This window comes from Quercus robur, chromosome 12, assembly GCF_932294415.1.
Source record: "Quercus robur chromosome 12, dhQueRobu3.1, whole genome shotgun sequence".
In the NCBI taxonomy this organism is placed as follows: Eukaryota; Viridiplantae; Streptophyta; class Magnoliopsida; order Fagales; family Fagaceae; genus Quercus; species Quercus robur.
Window position 1 is genome coordinate 39232895 of NC_065545.1, and position 14262 is coordinate 39247156.

The 14262-nt window shown below is 33.2% G+C and overlaps 2 protein-coding genes across 3 annotated transcripts; one reads left to right on the forward strand and one right to left on the reverse strand.

Moving 5' to 3' along the window:
* Positions 1-7084: 7084 nt before the first annotated feature.
* Positions 7085-10147, forward strand: LOC126708924 (uncharacterized). 2 transcript variants are annotated; one of them, XM_050408931.1, is made up of 3 exons: positions 7085-7249; positions 8266-8409; positions 9978-10147. In XM_050408931.1, exons 1-3 carry the CDS (start codon positions 7212-7214, stop codon positions 10021-10023), a joined length of 228 nt encoding a protein of 75 aa, XP_050264888.1. In that variant the 5' UTR covers positions 7085-7211; the 3' UTR covers positions 10024-10147. The 2 variants fall into 2 exon arrangements, with proteins under 2 accessions (XP_050264888.1, XP_050264887.1); XM_050408930.1 differs by lacking the exon at positions 9978-10147 and adding an exon at positions 8965-9406 and having other exon boundaries at positions 7086-7249.
* Positions 10148-10288: 141 nt separating this feature from the next.
* LOC126708923 (putative gamma-glutamylcyclotransferase At3g02910) lies at positions 10289-11067 on the reverse strand. Its single transcript, XM_050408929.1, has one exon. It carries the CDS (start codon positions 10990-10992, stop codon positions 10471-10473), a length of 522 nt encoding a protein of 173 aa, XP_050264886.1. The 5' UTR covers positions 10993-11067; the 3' UTR covers positions 10289-10470.
* Between the last annotated feature and the right edge of the window lie 3195 nt (positions 11068-14262).

Here is a 14262-nt window from a genome sequence, read left to right on the forward strand (position 1 = left end):
TTGTGATGAAAAGTTTTTAATATATATATACCTTGTAATTAAGTGTGATTTAAAAACAAAAATTTGTGTTTAGTGTTTGAGAAATATTTAAGTACTCTTTTATTATTATTATTTTTTTGAAAAATATAAAGTAGATTAAAACTATTAAACAATCTAATGATCACATTATAAAAATGTCATGTATTTTCATACATGAACCTAATTTTTTATTTTATTTTTTTGTTCTTTTGAGAAGAAAGTCCATGAACCTTAATTATTGAAAAAATTAGCCATATATTTAGGTAGGTTATAAATTACAGAATTGCCTAACCTAATAGCATGAGAAAATAAGATACAGTTAAAGGCATATGTAGTAAGTTTATAATGACTAGTAATTATAATTATTATTATTATTATTATTATTACAACCAGTACTTTTATAGGAGTTGTAGTAGTTGTAATAGTCTTATGAGCATTAATAAGTATAATTTTGAAAAATAAGTATGAGTATCTATGTCAAATCATTATTTCTATTAAAATATGCAACCGTACATTAAAGAGCTTTAATTAATTAAAGCTAAAATTCAACTTCAATCATTGTATAATGGAATGCAACATGACATATGATATCGGAAATTAGTTCTCGAACGTATAATAATTTATACTAAAAGAGCTAGAAAAAGCCTTAAATTCTTTTCTGATAGCAGCAGTCGATAATTATAATTAACAACTCTAGGAATTATACCAAATTGCATAAAGTCTAACTAAAACAGTCAAGCCAATAACTAGTCAAGAGGCTGTACGTATCAACGCAATCCAATATGTAATCTTGGCCTAACTGATGACCTCCTTATAATCTATAAATTTTATATCAATAAAAATGTAGGTATATTTGTAGATATTAACCTGGTGAAACAAATTGTCACCATCTCTTCCTATAAATTTAAAAAAAAAAAAAAAAAAAAAAAATTTGTCATCACCATCTCTAGCAGTGATTCGTTGAAAAAACATGGACCGCCATGCACATGGTCCTAATAAAACGCAAAAGAGAAATAATTAATATGATGATTATAGGTTGATTTTGATTATTTGGCCTCCAAAATTTGAAACTTTCCTTTAATTTCAGGTTTTTTATTTTTTATTTTATTTTAAGATATCAATCGGTTTTTGGTATAAATAGGGATTGAATCTCATATTATTATTCAACTATAAGAGACTTTATCAGTTGAATTAATTAAAACTCATGAGTGCAATATTTTATCATCGAATAAAATATATAGGCTTCAAACACCGCACATACCAAAACAAATTAATATCTTAAAATGATAATAAAGAGAGCATATAATTTGTAACATATCTAGAAAAAGTGTCTGAAGTCATTCCTTTTTTTTTTTTTGAGGGTACTAGACCTCAATTTCTACTATGTAAAGTAAGTGGAAAGTCACATGGAAGAGCATCCCTTTCCCTTCTCTACCATGTGGTACGTGGGAGTGGGACCAATCCATCTCATATTGCTTTGGGGTAGTGGTAGAGTGGAGGAGCCTTTAATTTCCTCCAATTTTGAAAGGTGAAATCATTGCAACATTCACACTCCACACTGCATCATTCCTGACTTGGATTCTTGTCCAAAAAAATTGTTTCTTTTGCCTTAGTGCCCTCCAGTCTACAGACCACGTATACTACTTTCTTCATTTTCAAAGAGAACCAATTCAATCACCGACGTTTCAATGTACTAGACCAGTGTCAAACACTTGCTTCTGCTTTGTCCAATATTGAAAGAGACATTTGAGGCTTAGAGTTGCAAAATTCAACTTTTCATATATAAAGTTCTCAAGAAATAAGAGTATAGCTAGGCAGATCTAAATCAACTTGTTAGATTCTTTCGTGTGAACAAACTCATACATTCTGTACACATACTTCGACAGATTTACAAATCAAAGTACTAATTGTTTTATACAATCGGAAACTATATAGTTTTATATTGGATGGTAAAATTACGAAGAATTGGATTCATTTATAAGGATTTGAATGAAAACATCACTGTATTTAGAATATATATATATATATATATATGTATGTATGTATGCATGCATGCATGTATATAGTACCTTAAAAGGGGTGTAGATGATCTAATTAATTCTATTCAATCGCCAAGGATGATTGTGTGACTGGGGAAATTTACAAGTGGCACTAAGGTAATGCTTAGTTTGTTACTTGAGGTCTCTTTGAGAATTTATGTATACATGTTTTGAGGATGAAAAATCTGTATACTAGTTTCTGAACTCATAAAAAAGAATGAAAGGATCACTTAAAGGTGTAGAATCAAATGCAATACCAGGACAAAGACAATAAAGAAATTTTTAAGAATGCTTAATTAGCACACTTATAAGGTTAAAACTTAATAAATGTGCGGCCATTGTGGTTTGCCTAGAATATAATATTTGTTGGGTTGGGGTGCCACGTGACCTAATATTAGGTCATGTGTTCTAAGATTACATCGAATTTTTTTTTTTTTAATAAGAAATTCGTAACTTTTATTAAGAAATCTTCACATATATAACTCAGAAGTTCATTCGTTCCTCGTCTAGCTTGCCAAGAGGCAAGATGATGCCCCCCAGGGCTCCATCTGTCATGACTCAGTGGAAGAGGAATTTATCCTCATCGGTCATCACATGGCAAACCAAAATACATGTGTGCGTGTGGGAATGTGATTGCTCTCTATCTGCAATCTCTTTTTAACTAAACAAACTTACATTTTACACCGTCTATCACTTTAGCATGCATCGTGGGTCCTGCCTTATTTCCAATATCCCACTATTCGCCACCATCAGCCCAATGGGCCCAACGCTGATTAAGCACTAACCATTGTTATTGATTTCATTCTATTCGGGTTGGAATGGCCGAAATTTTTCGTACCGGTATGCAAATTGGTACCGGAATATCTCACGTTTCACCTCGAGTCAAATTTCGGGTCGTTTCGGTCCATTCCTATCATATCGGCCAATTCCGGTTGAGATATAAATTTCGGCCGGTACTGGATTTGGCCTGTTATTAGAAAAAAAAAAGAAAAAAAAAAGTTATATTTGGGAGCTCTTTTGGGAGTTCTTTTGATGATGAATTTGATCCTTCTATCATGGATGATGATGAGGAGGAGTAAATCTTGTATTATTTGATATTTAGTAATTGTCTTGTAATCTTCTTATTGTGTGATGTTAAATTGATGTTATATTTCAAGTTATTGATGTTTAAGACTTAAGAATTAAGACTAAATGATTTGTATTATTTGATATTTAGTTATTTATTTATTAGAATTAACAATTTTATGTTCTACAAAAATATATATAAATTATTTTTTAAAAACCTCGAAATACCCTGAAACGGTACGCTTAAATCGGTTGGTACCGAAATATTCCATTCCACTGGACAAACCGAAACGAAGTCCAAAACGGAATTAATAACAATGGCACTAACAAGTATAAACAGTGAAAAAATGGGGGAGAAAATTTTTTTGTCCTAGATAATTTATATATGTGTGTGTGTGTGTGTGTGTGTGAGTTTTATGCCAAAACTCAGTAAAAATTCAATTAGAATATGTAATTGGAGTACAATTTTGCACCATATATCCTAAATTATTATTTCTTAATTTTAGACTCAAATGTGGAACCACATCATAACTATCCATTAAGATGAATTATTGAATACAAATCCAAAGAATCTAGAATTAATGAATTGTAAAAATAGAAGAAAAAAAAAAAGAGTGCTTCACAATAACAAAAATTAAGAAGTAATAAAAAATATATATATACACACATGGACAATATAATTACATTTTCTACCGAATAATATTCTTACAAGCTTTTTAATATAAGAATGACAATCAATAGTATTTAATTCATATATGTATGAATTATACTATAAATCAGATTGTATATTCCATGCATATGCATGAGTTTACAAGTTAGTATATATTTAAAGCCAAAGCTAATTGTATATTTTTCTTAAATTTGGTGCTAAATGTGGAGACCACGCCAAAACTATCCATCTAGTTGTCCATTGTCAATAGATATCTTCTAGATTTCTCTTGAAAAAGATAAGACCAAAGTAAGTTATTAAGTGTAAAAACCAAAGAGTCCAAATTTATGAACAATAAAAAATAAAAATAAGTGCATTTGTGTCTTACCATTCCAATTATCAAACGCCTTACGTACCAAGATTTCCTTACTTTCCCCATGTTTATACCAGCCTGAAACAAAGGAAATTATGTCCAAGCTTTCTATACATCATACACGTTTTAAGTCTTCTGACTTAAAATATGTAAGGCTTGACTTCACATCTTTCATGTCATTGTTTGGAATTTGCATCATACTACATCCATAATATTTTCATGAAAAATCTTATGTGACAAGTTGTTATTGGTGAGTAAATAATTGATGTCAATATTGGGTTTAAATTAGAATTAGTAACAATTTATCATATAGGATTTGTTGTGAAATGATTGAGAGAAAATGTTATGGATGTAGCATTAATCTTATTTTTGTTGAACCCAATTTTCACAATTCTCAAGTCAGGGTATTCAACATTTTATTAGGGTGGTTGAAATAGGTTAGTTTAGCATATAATTTATTTTTTTGCAAGTGTGTATATATACATATACACATTTTTTGCAAGTCAGGGTAGTCCTGTAACCACCTTAAGTTAAACGTTGAGAAGCCCCGGTCTCGTGGCAAGCTCGAATTGTTCAAATTTGGAAGGCGAATTGACTCAGCCAATCCTTAGTAATTGGTTCTAATCCTTAGTAATTGGTTCTCATTGGTGTGAATCCAACGAAACAAAGCTTGGAATCTTTAGCTACGAATCACAAGAATCTCGAGCGCATAGCTTTATGCGGAAGTGATGCCATGATTTGAGTTTGGTTATTAACGGGACTGTGTTTGATTTTTTGGATTTGTTTAAATGATTTTGCAAGATGATATGGTCTTGTGCGTAATGGTTGCTAGGTTTTTTGGTTTGGGTTGTGGGTTGGGTTACTATGTTACAGTGGTGGTTAGGGGGCTGGTTGTGCCGTGGGTGGCGCTTGAGTCGTGGGTGTTTGGGGCCTTTGGGCAAGTCTAGTCCATTTGTTTGAGAGACTAAGAGACTTGGGAAGAGAAAAGGGAATAGTGTTTTGAGTTTTTGTTTTATATTTTTTAATGGGTTGTATGTTAAAATGGTTGAAATTATTTATATTATGTTAATGAGTTGTATGTTAAAATAAGATAGGATGTAAAGTTTAATGTTAAGTGGAGTGTCGAAATAGATAAAGTAAGTTTTTGATGCGCTAAATACTATTTTTTTTTAACACTTTAGATGTGAATTCTCTAAGAAGTCAAAAGGTAACTCACAGCTGGTGAGCACACAAAGACAATACGAGAGAGAGAGTTTTAACACTTTAGATGTGAATTCTCTAAGAAGTCAAAAGGTAATGCATAGCTGGTAAGCACACAAAGACAATACGAGAGAGAGAGAGAGAGAGAGAGAGAGAGAGAGAGAGAGAGAGAGAGAGAGAGTTTCAAATATCAAACTTAACTCAAAAGAGAGAAAGTCATTAGAGATACGAGAAAGAGTCAAATGACAGTGGAGAACAAATTCATGGGCGAGGCGAGATGATGATGCAAGGATGTGTGGTGGCCTGACAATTGTCCTATTGGCGAGGCAACGGCGTGTCTATTTAGGGATTTCTTTCTAAAATTAATTGATCAATTGAATTTAAACTAAATATAACAGGTTTTTTTTTTTTAATCTTTTTGTTTTGTTTTTGAAAAGTTAATAAATGGGCTTCTTGTTATATTTCTTGTTGTTGTTTGGATTAGTTTCGTTGTTGTTTGAGCTATTTTTATTATTGGATGGGCTAAGTTTTGTTGCTTTTTTTGTGTTTTTTTGGGGTTCCTAGGGCGGGCTACAGATTTATGTTTTTTTGGGGCACAAATGCTAAGTTGATCTTAAACATATAGATTTCTTATTGTTGTTTGGGTTAGTTTTGTTGATGTTTGAGCTACTTTTTAGTTTAGTTGGGCTAAATATTTTTTTTATTTGGGCTATTTTTTTTTTGTTAGGCCACAGATTTATGTTGGGAAGCAGAGTTAATTTATTTGGGCCCAAATGCTAAAAATGATAAATTGATCTTGAATATATAGAATTTAATTTTTATTTAAAAAAAAAAAATACAGGGGGAGCCTGGCCCCAGGCCCATAAGTAGCTCCATCCTTGTCTCAAACTCACCTTAAAAGTTAAAATAAATACTTTTAAATCTAATCACCAAAATAATTTATGACACTTCTTTTTTTTCTATTCAAAATTATCATGATAAAGCTTTATATTTTTCTTTAATCACATCATATCATCCATTTTGAGGGTGAGACTTTTAAAGCACTATCGCAATGACATGTACCAAACATTCAACAAAGTGAGTCAGCTGCTTACAACTGTTTCTACAAAACATTTATTCGGCCAAAAAAATATTCGGCCAAAACGTTGCAGCAGCTTCTACATAGCTATTTCCATCACACCAGCTTTTGCAATGTTTACATCATAATAAAAAAAACTGGCCCTTCATTTGATTCAAAACCTATATGGTCAAACAAATTCATTCTTAAATCACTGCTGTGATTCTGAAGTTTGACAAATTAATGAAATGTAACTATTTTCTGTTATAGAGCTACGTGTAAATAGCGTTTTTGTTTTTGTTTTGTTTTTTGTTTTTTTTTTCGTTTTTCCCTTAAGAGTCATAGAGTGTTAGGAGAATGAAATATATTCAATCTTTTAGAACTAAACCCTACACTAGATTACTGACAAGTGTTAATGGATAATAAGAGACTAGGTAGTTTTGTTCCAGCTAAATATTTTTTCACATTTATTTACGTCTACTATTTCACACTACATATTTCAATAATTAATGCAAAATATCCACAATTTAACGCATAAAAATAAATACAAAAAAAGAGATGTACAAAATGTGAGAGAATCAGAATCCATTTTTTCTTGTCCTCATCACTTGATAAAGTTTTATTAATTTTGGGCCACTGAACTATTACAGGAAGAGGATAAGTTCACAGCAGATAAGGACAATATTGTCCTTGAGAGATATTATTTATTTTGTCTTATATGCGACAATGCTTGACGTTTCCTAAACAAAATAGCTATAGTGTGCATATATAGAGAAGTTGAACTAGGAGGAAACCACAGGTTTTAGGAAAATGGAGACTCAAGGCACCAGCTTGCAGGAACCACCCAGGTTTCACTTCTCTATCCTAAAGCTTATTTCTGTTCTAAAAGCTATATATCATCTTTCACGTGGTTAACGTTGTTTTCACCCATGTATTGCAACATGCAACTCCATAATATGATTCCCTTAATTAGACATATATATTGGATATATGTGGCTTATATTTTATATGTGCATGATTGTGCTTTGTGACAGTTAATTGCTTAATTCAGATTTCAGACTCATAAAATGGAAACATAAATGCAGATCTCCAATTCCTAAACTTCACCAGTTCTAACAAATTGGTCATGTTCACTACGACAAAGATCTCAGAGTCAATTAATTATTATATCTATAACATTTATGTTCCAAGAACAAGGGACTCAGTTTGTCATATGAGGCTTATGAGCTTATTACAATAATTTTAGCTCTTTAGATTTGGCTTGTTTTTGGTCCCCTAGCCAACCCGTTTTGCTGCACACTTCTTACAGCTAGTGGCCTCATCTTATAGCATAAGAAGACTATTTGGGCTTAAGTTAAAAGCTCATAGACAGTTCATAGGTTCGAACCGAAGAGTATGTTGTCGATAAAACTTGCTCCCCTTTTTCTTTTTGATTTTGATTTTGATTTTTATATTTTTGATGAACAACGAGACTTTATTACAAAAACAGAGGAATTACATAACAGAAGGTAAACTAGCTCCGCTTTTTCCTTTTGATGATACAAAAAAGCTCATTCAAAATATTTGTTTAGACCTGGCAAAAGGGTTGGGTTAATCCATGAAAGCATATGGTCATCTTAAACCTATAAAAAAAATTGAAAGGATGTTTCTATAAACCATATGTTAAATAAATGATCTCCTTAAAAAAGATACGTGGTTCCTTGCTAGATTTTGGTGGTGATCATGGTCAATACTCAATACAAGGTTGATTATAATTAGACGAAGCAAAGAACTTCAGCCATATTGCAAGAATGATATGTTCTGCTTATTGTCAATATTCAATCATAAGATCATACAGCGGTAGTGATAGCTCCTCTTTGAGCAGGGTTGATACAGTTGGAGGGAATTCTGGCACAAGTGATGTAATTTGCAAGTGTGGTGAAGGGTGGACATGCGTCATTACTAGGACTGAGGGGCCTGATGCAGGGAAGGCCTTCTTCAAATGCGGTGAAAATTGCACCTGTGTCATGTATGTTATATTTCTTAATTTTCTTACTTACATTTGAAAGTTGCATTCTAATTTTATGTCAGCGGCCAAGGACTCTTAGGATTAAACAAGCACTTAGAAAATTATTAGTTTGATTTCATTTCCCTATGTCTTTCAACATAAGTTTACAAAAGCTTCCACCTTTTCCTGCATAAAAGATATAGTTAAACAGGGAAAAGAAAATAAAGTTGAGGTCTGCTAAGATGATGTTATCAATGTCTCATTGTACCGACAGAAAAGTGAGGGTCTCCCAAGAGTGCAATTCACTAATGAAAAAGCGTTTCATTGTGACATAAACTAGTTGGAAGCTTCCAAGCACCTATAAATGCACACACAAAGCCAACCGTGCTTAAAGCATTTCATTGTGTAATTTTAATTTTAGATTTTTCCAAGGGAAGCTTAAAATTTTAATTATGAGTTTGAGTACTGATTTGGCTAGAATATGAGTACGCAAATACCTAAGAATTGGATCAAGATATGCATATAGGTGAATCATACACAAGATGATCACTGATGCTTTATTTCTTGGTAACAAAGATGGGACAGTAGTGGGGACTCGAATGTGAAGCAAAAGCTAGAGAACTTTAGTGGAGGCGCATTCTGCAAGTGTGGTGAAGGTTGGAGTTGTGTCATCTCCAAGATTGAAGGGCCTAAAGCAGGCAAGGCCTTTTTTGAATGTGCTGATGGTTGCACCTGTACCACTGAATGACCTTAGCAGAAGAGTGTTCACATGTAACCACTCCATGTATGATAGCTTGTAGAAAGTCAGCCCATGAAGGCTTGTGTAGAGCTTCAATGGGCATTATGTCATGAGAGTTTGCTTTGGCAACTCAATGATACAATCAAACTCATAGGATGAGTATTGTGTTAATAAAATAAAAAGACTACTAGATGCTCTCCTCTATGGACGTATATAAGATTAGTTATATAAGATTAGTGGGTATTTGTCAAAATAAAAATGACAGTTCCATTCTGCTAATTATGAAGACTCAATGCTGCCATAGAAAGTAACCTTGTATGATATCTTGGAGCACCAAAAAAAAAAAAAAAAAAAAAAAGAACAGAATTAAAATTAAAATAAGGATCGGTAAGATACTAAGATTGTTAGTAGCCTCCAACTTCTGTACCATCTCAAATTTTTTGGAGATGGTCCCTGTTTTAATGGGAAATTGCCACAGATCAACACCCTGAAGCTTATTGTTGTTGACCTAAATCATGGCCCTATAGGTAATATGAGATTTTATAAGGAAGAGGTGCCACATTATAGCCTTTCTCAATGAAAAGCTGTTCTGACCTTCACTCAGAAGTGAGCAGAATGAAACTTGTACAATAATGTCACTAAATAGAAAATATTGCAAGGAGATGTAAAAACATTTGGAAAATGCTAAAGCTCTACAAATTCGAAATTATACTACAAAAGATTTATAATCTGATATGCAGATGCATGTAATTGATGGACTTTAACAACATAATAAATGAATGTCAGTTTGTAAGACCAATTTGTTGTGGTATTCCCTAACATCACTCAAAACATTTTATCTTGATTCTAGATTTGTGCCAGATTTCCCTCCGATTATCTCAAACTTACTCAAATAGAAGTCACTATTACTCTGCTCAAAATGCATCTACCACTATCTCATACAAATGCTCAATAAACATATCCTTCTTGTACTATGACAGGAGCTCTTTACTTTGCATGGTGGAGTTTTTCACTTTTTTCCCTTTTCAGCTTATTTTTACTTGCACTTTTTTTACTATTTATGAGTCCAATGTACTATTTCAATTAATTTTTACTTTTATCTGTTATATTCCAGCAATAAATTATCAATTTCAGCAAAATAAAAGATATCCAAACCCAAAATTTAAAACAAAGGCGAAGCATTCATTTTGTGCTTTACACTCACCCGCCCATCACAACATTAACAACGAAAACAGTTCCAAGCACATAGATAATACAGAAAAGAAAAAACTAACAACCAATTAATCGTAAATTTTATTTAATACCCACTTGCTCTTCACTTCTGATGAAATTGAAAAGAATCATCATTTTGGAGCAGAGGAAGAAGACGACAAAAAGAAACGCACCTCGTCAACAAAACTCCGATCCTTAGGCCTATCCTCTCTTCTCACATACCCACTCGCCTCTCTCTCTGTGTACTCACTCAACCCCTCTCTCCCATTCTTCTCCCACAGCTCCTCCCCAAAGCTACGGTGCGCGTAGTACGCCTCCGCCTCCGCCTGAGTCTGAATGGGGAGCCGCTCGTAGTGGCCGAGGGCGGTGCCCTCCAGCTCGTCGAGGCGGCCGAGTCCGCGGGTAGACACGGAGTAGAGCTCGCCCTTGACCCGGTGACCCGACCCGGGGAGGTTGATCAGGTATGGGATACCGTTGGGTCCGCAGACGAGTGGGTAGGAGTGTAGGGTCACGTGGGTGCCCAGGAAAACGGCGTCGTTCTGGTCTATCAGGGATTGCATTAAGCCGTGGTTCGGAAAACCTCGCTTCAGTGTGCCGTATGTGAAGATCAGGTGGCCTTTGGATTCCCCAAAACTGTCACCAGTACCACCCATTCCTCACAGAGAGAGAGAGAGAGATTGTTGACTTTTTGCTGAAATAAATTATGGCAAATGTTGGGGTTTTTTTATTTTTTATTTTTATTTTTTAAGGAATCACGTTTTGTTTTATCTAAAAATTCAAATATCACCGGCTATTTAAATAAAATTTGAGGTTGGAAGTCGCTATTACTTGTCAATTATATATTTATTATAATAAAAATATACCTCCAGCTAAAATAACACTAAAATTAACCCAAATCTTTGTTTAATAAAAAAATTGAAAAAATAAAAAAAAAAATATAAAATTAGTCCCATAAATTATTTTAATATTTTTTCTCTTTTATAAGTAAGCCCACAGTTTATGAAGCCAAAAAAAATTGACATAAACTGCACAAAAAAAAAAAAAAAAAAAAAAAAAAAAAAAAAAAAACAAAACAAAACAAAACAAAACAAAAAAAAAGTCAAAAAGTCAAAAAGTTGCTAACTGGCACCGACCCATAAAATAATATCAAAGGACAAATATTGGGCCAATGAAATTAATTGGGCTGATACTGACAGGCCTAAAACCATTTTTGCTTAGACATGGTAAACGGCCCAATCATGAAATTGCTTGCTTCTAAACAAAATTTAGTTAAACCAGGACCAATTCATGTCTTTTCTATGTGACACACACAGAGAATGAGAGAAAATGTTTTTTTTATTTTTTTTATAAAGATATACTTACACAACCTGATCCTATTTGGATGTGTTTAGAATTTTTTTTCAAACAGGTATGTGATAGAATTTGATTCAAAGTTTGGGAAGGTTTTGGATTTTACCAACTTATGCTTTAAGCCTGACTCAATTATTCAATAAGTAATACAAATAAACTTATGATTAATTTTATTTATATGTGACTAAAACAAAGGTAAATTGAGTTTGAAACCTTTAACCAACATCTTAGGGCCACTACTTATAAGTACTTGATACATATGAGATGGGACGCATATATGCACCACCTAAGGAAATATTAGGGTTTTGAAAAGTTCTAAACACCCTCTTTAGCCAAAGGGAAACAAGAAACTACAGTGACAATGTAATATCAATTATACTTTAAAAAATATATATTATAGGTGTTACTAAAAGTAGATTTGGACCGTTTGGCATATAAAGTGTAGAACTAGTAGTCCGGATTTGGGAAGGTTTTTCCAACCCAAACGGTCTATCGTTGCAATTAATTACTAATGAAAGTACTTCTTGCATCAACTATAAGTTAGCTCAATTTAGTTTTGGTAATACATATGCAAAGGAAGTCCGGCCCAAAGTTAAAGATCGACGTGTGTATGTGTGTGTGTGTGTGTTTTTTTTTTTAATTTGATCCCAAAGATCAACATGTTTGACAAAGAAAGCTTCATAAATTTTTTCAATCCTTTCAGAAATCAGAATAAAAGTTGCAGCTAAGGTTCAGCTATAAAAATTGGTGAGTGAAAAAAAAGTTCGTAAACCAAAAGATTTTTACTCATTTAGGGCTTTAGGCCCCTCTCGAAAGAATCATATCACCCTTTACAGTTGTAACGGTAGAAATTGGTCAATCTTTTGAGAAGCATATAGAGGTTAGAGAGAAAGAGACTAAAAAGTAGGTCCATGTAGGTCCTTATTTAGAACACCATGGTCCTCTTGAAAAGGAAATTTGAGAGAAAAAAATCTTGCATTGTGTACTTTTCTTTAAATAACAAATCTAATTGCACGGGGCAATAATGGTGCGTTGGAGCATGATCAATCATTTTCTTCTGCAGTTGGGAGTTGGGACATGGATTTATTTTCATTCAATCTATAGATACACACGAGTGACGAGACAACAAGCTAAAGTAACTTTAAAACTCATGGCGTAGATTTTGAGAGTGCATAGACAACAGGTTGAGCGTGTTTCAGAAGGAAGTAAAGCTTAAAATGGTCAAGCTAACCTTTTATTCTCGATTTGATGGCACAACGGATGCATTATGGTTCAGAACAACTTTGGTCAGATGCATTATATTGAGGGTCAGATCGTTCCATCTGTAGGGATGGTGGAAAATATAAGTTAAGGGGCCCTAGTCCCTATTTGTAATGCTTGGCCATAGCTTGCTTTGTGATCCTACCTTTTATTGTCGCCAAAACAATTTAACCATATACACAATCATAATCTAATTAATACAACTTACATTCTCCAAACTAAGCCTTTCTAAGAAAAAAAATTCAACAAAAATTTATAATAATTAAATACAAAAATTAGAAAGAAGGATTGAAACGAAAATTCTCCTTTTAATGGAGAGAAGACGATACCAAATCAAATTGGAACCTTGATATTGGTGACTTCTCATCAAGCTCAGTAAACTCAAAACTTGATGAGCTCCCCCAAGGACCAAGGCCGAGCTCATCAAGTTATACATGAAGAGAATCTTAAATGTCATTAAAGAGGCTGTTAAAGAGACTAAGGTACTAAGATCGATCAAGTTATGGCACGATTGCTTGTGATCGATCGAAGCCTGTGTGAGTTGTAATCTTGGATTCTAGATTTTTTTTGGATAACTAGTCGATGACAGGTCAATTGATCTAAATTCAATTAAACTTTAGAACTTGATTGGTCAAGATCTTGAATATATATAGAATCTAGTGCTCTAAGAAGCCGCAGTGCTTTCTAATAAGGGTAGTTCGCACACTCCTTTTCTCTTCGTACGTACCTAGAGCCCCGTGCGAATGTTAGTTAACCGATTCAAGCCACACATGCAATGCAAGTTACCTTCAATTATTTGACTCCGCAAGATATATTATTATATTATTATCTCCATTCACCACCCTCCTTTTTCCAAAAGCTGATGCTATCAGTTTGCGTATATCTGTCGCAATATCTAGCTAAGCCCAAAATCCCACGAACCATAAACTAGTTTTCATGAAAATTTGTTGAGGAACACTTTTGAGACTTGAGAGTTGTTGAAACATGACATTCAATTAAAAAAAAGAAAAAGTCTTTAATGATTAAAGAAAACGAATAGTATTTCCAAAAATATATGTTTGTTTATATACTTTGATACAATTCACGCATTTAACCCGTTGGACGTGTATTTCTCTAAATTGGGGACCCCAATCCATCTCTTCTATCTCTCCATCGGTCTTTTGTAAAGAAGTTGATGGATCGGTTCCCCAATTGTTGTCTTTGCCATTTTAGTAATACATCATCTTACTTATCAAAAAAAAAAAAAAATTCACGCATTTATTAATATGTAATTTCATCTCCTATATAAGGGTTCATTATTAAAATTAAAAATT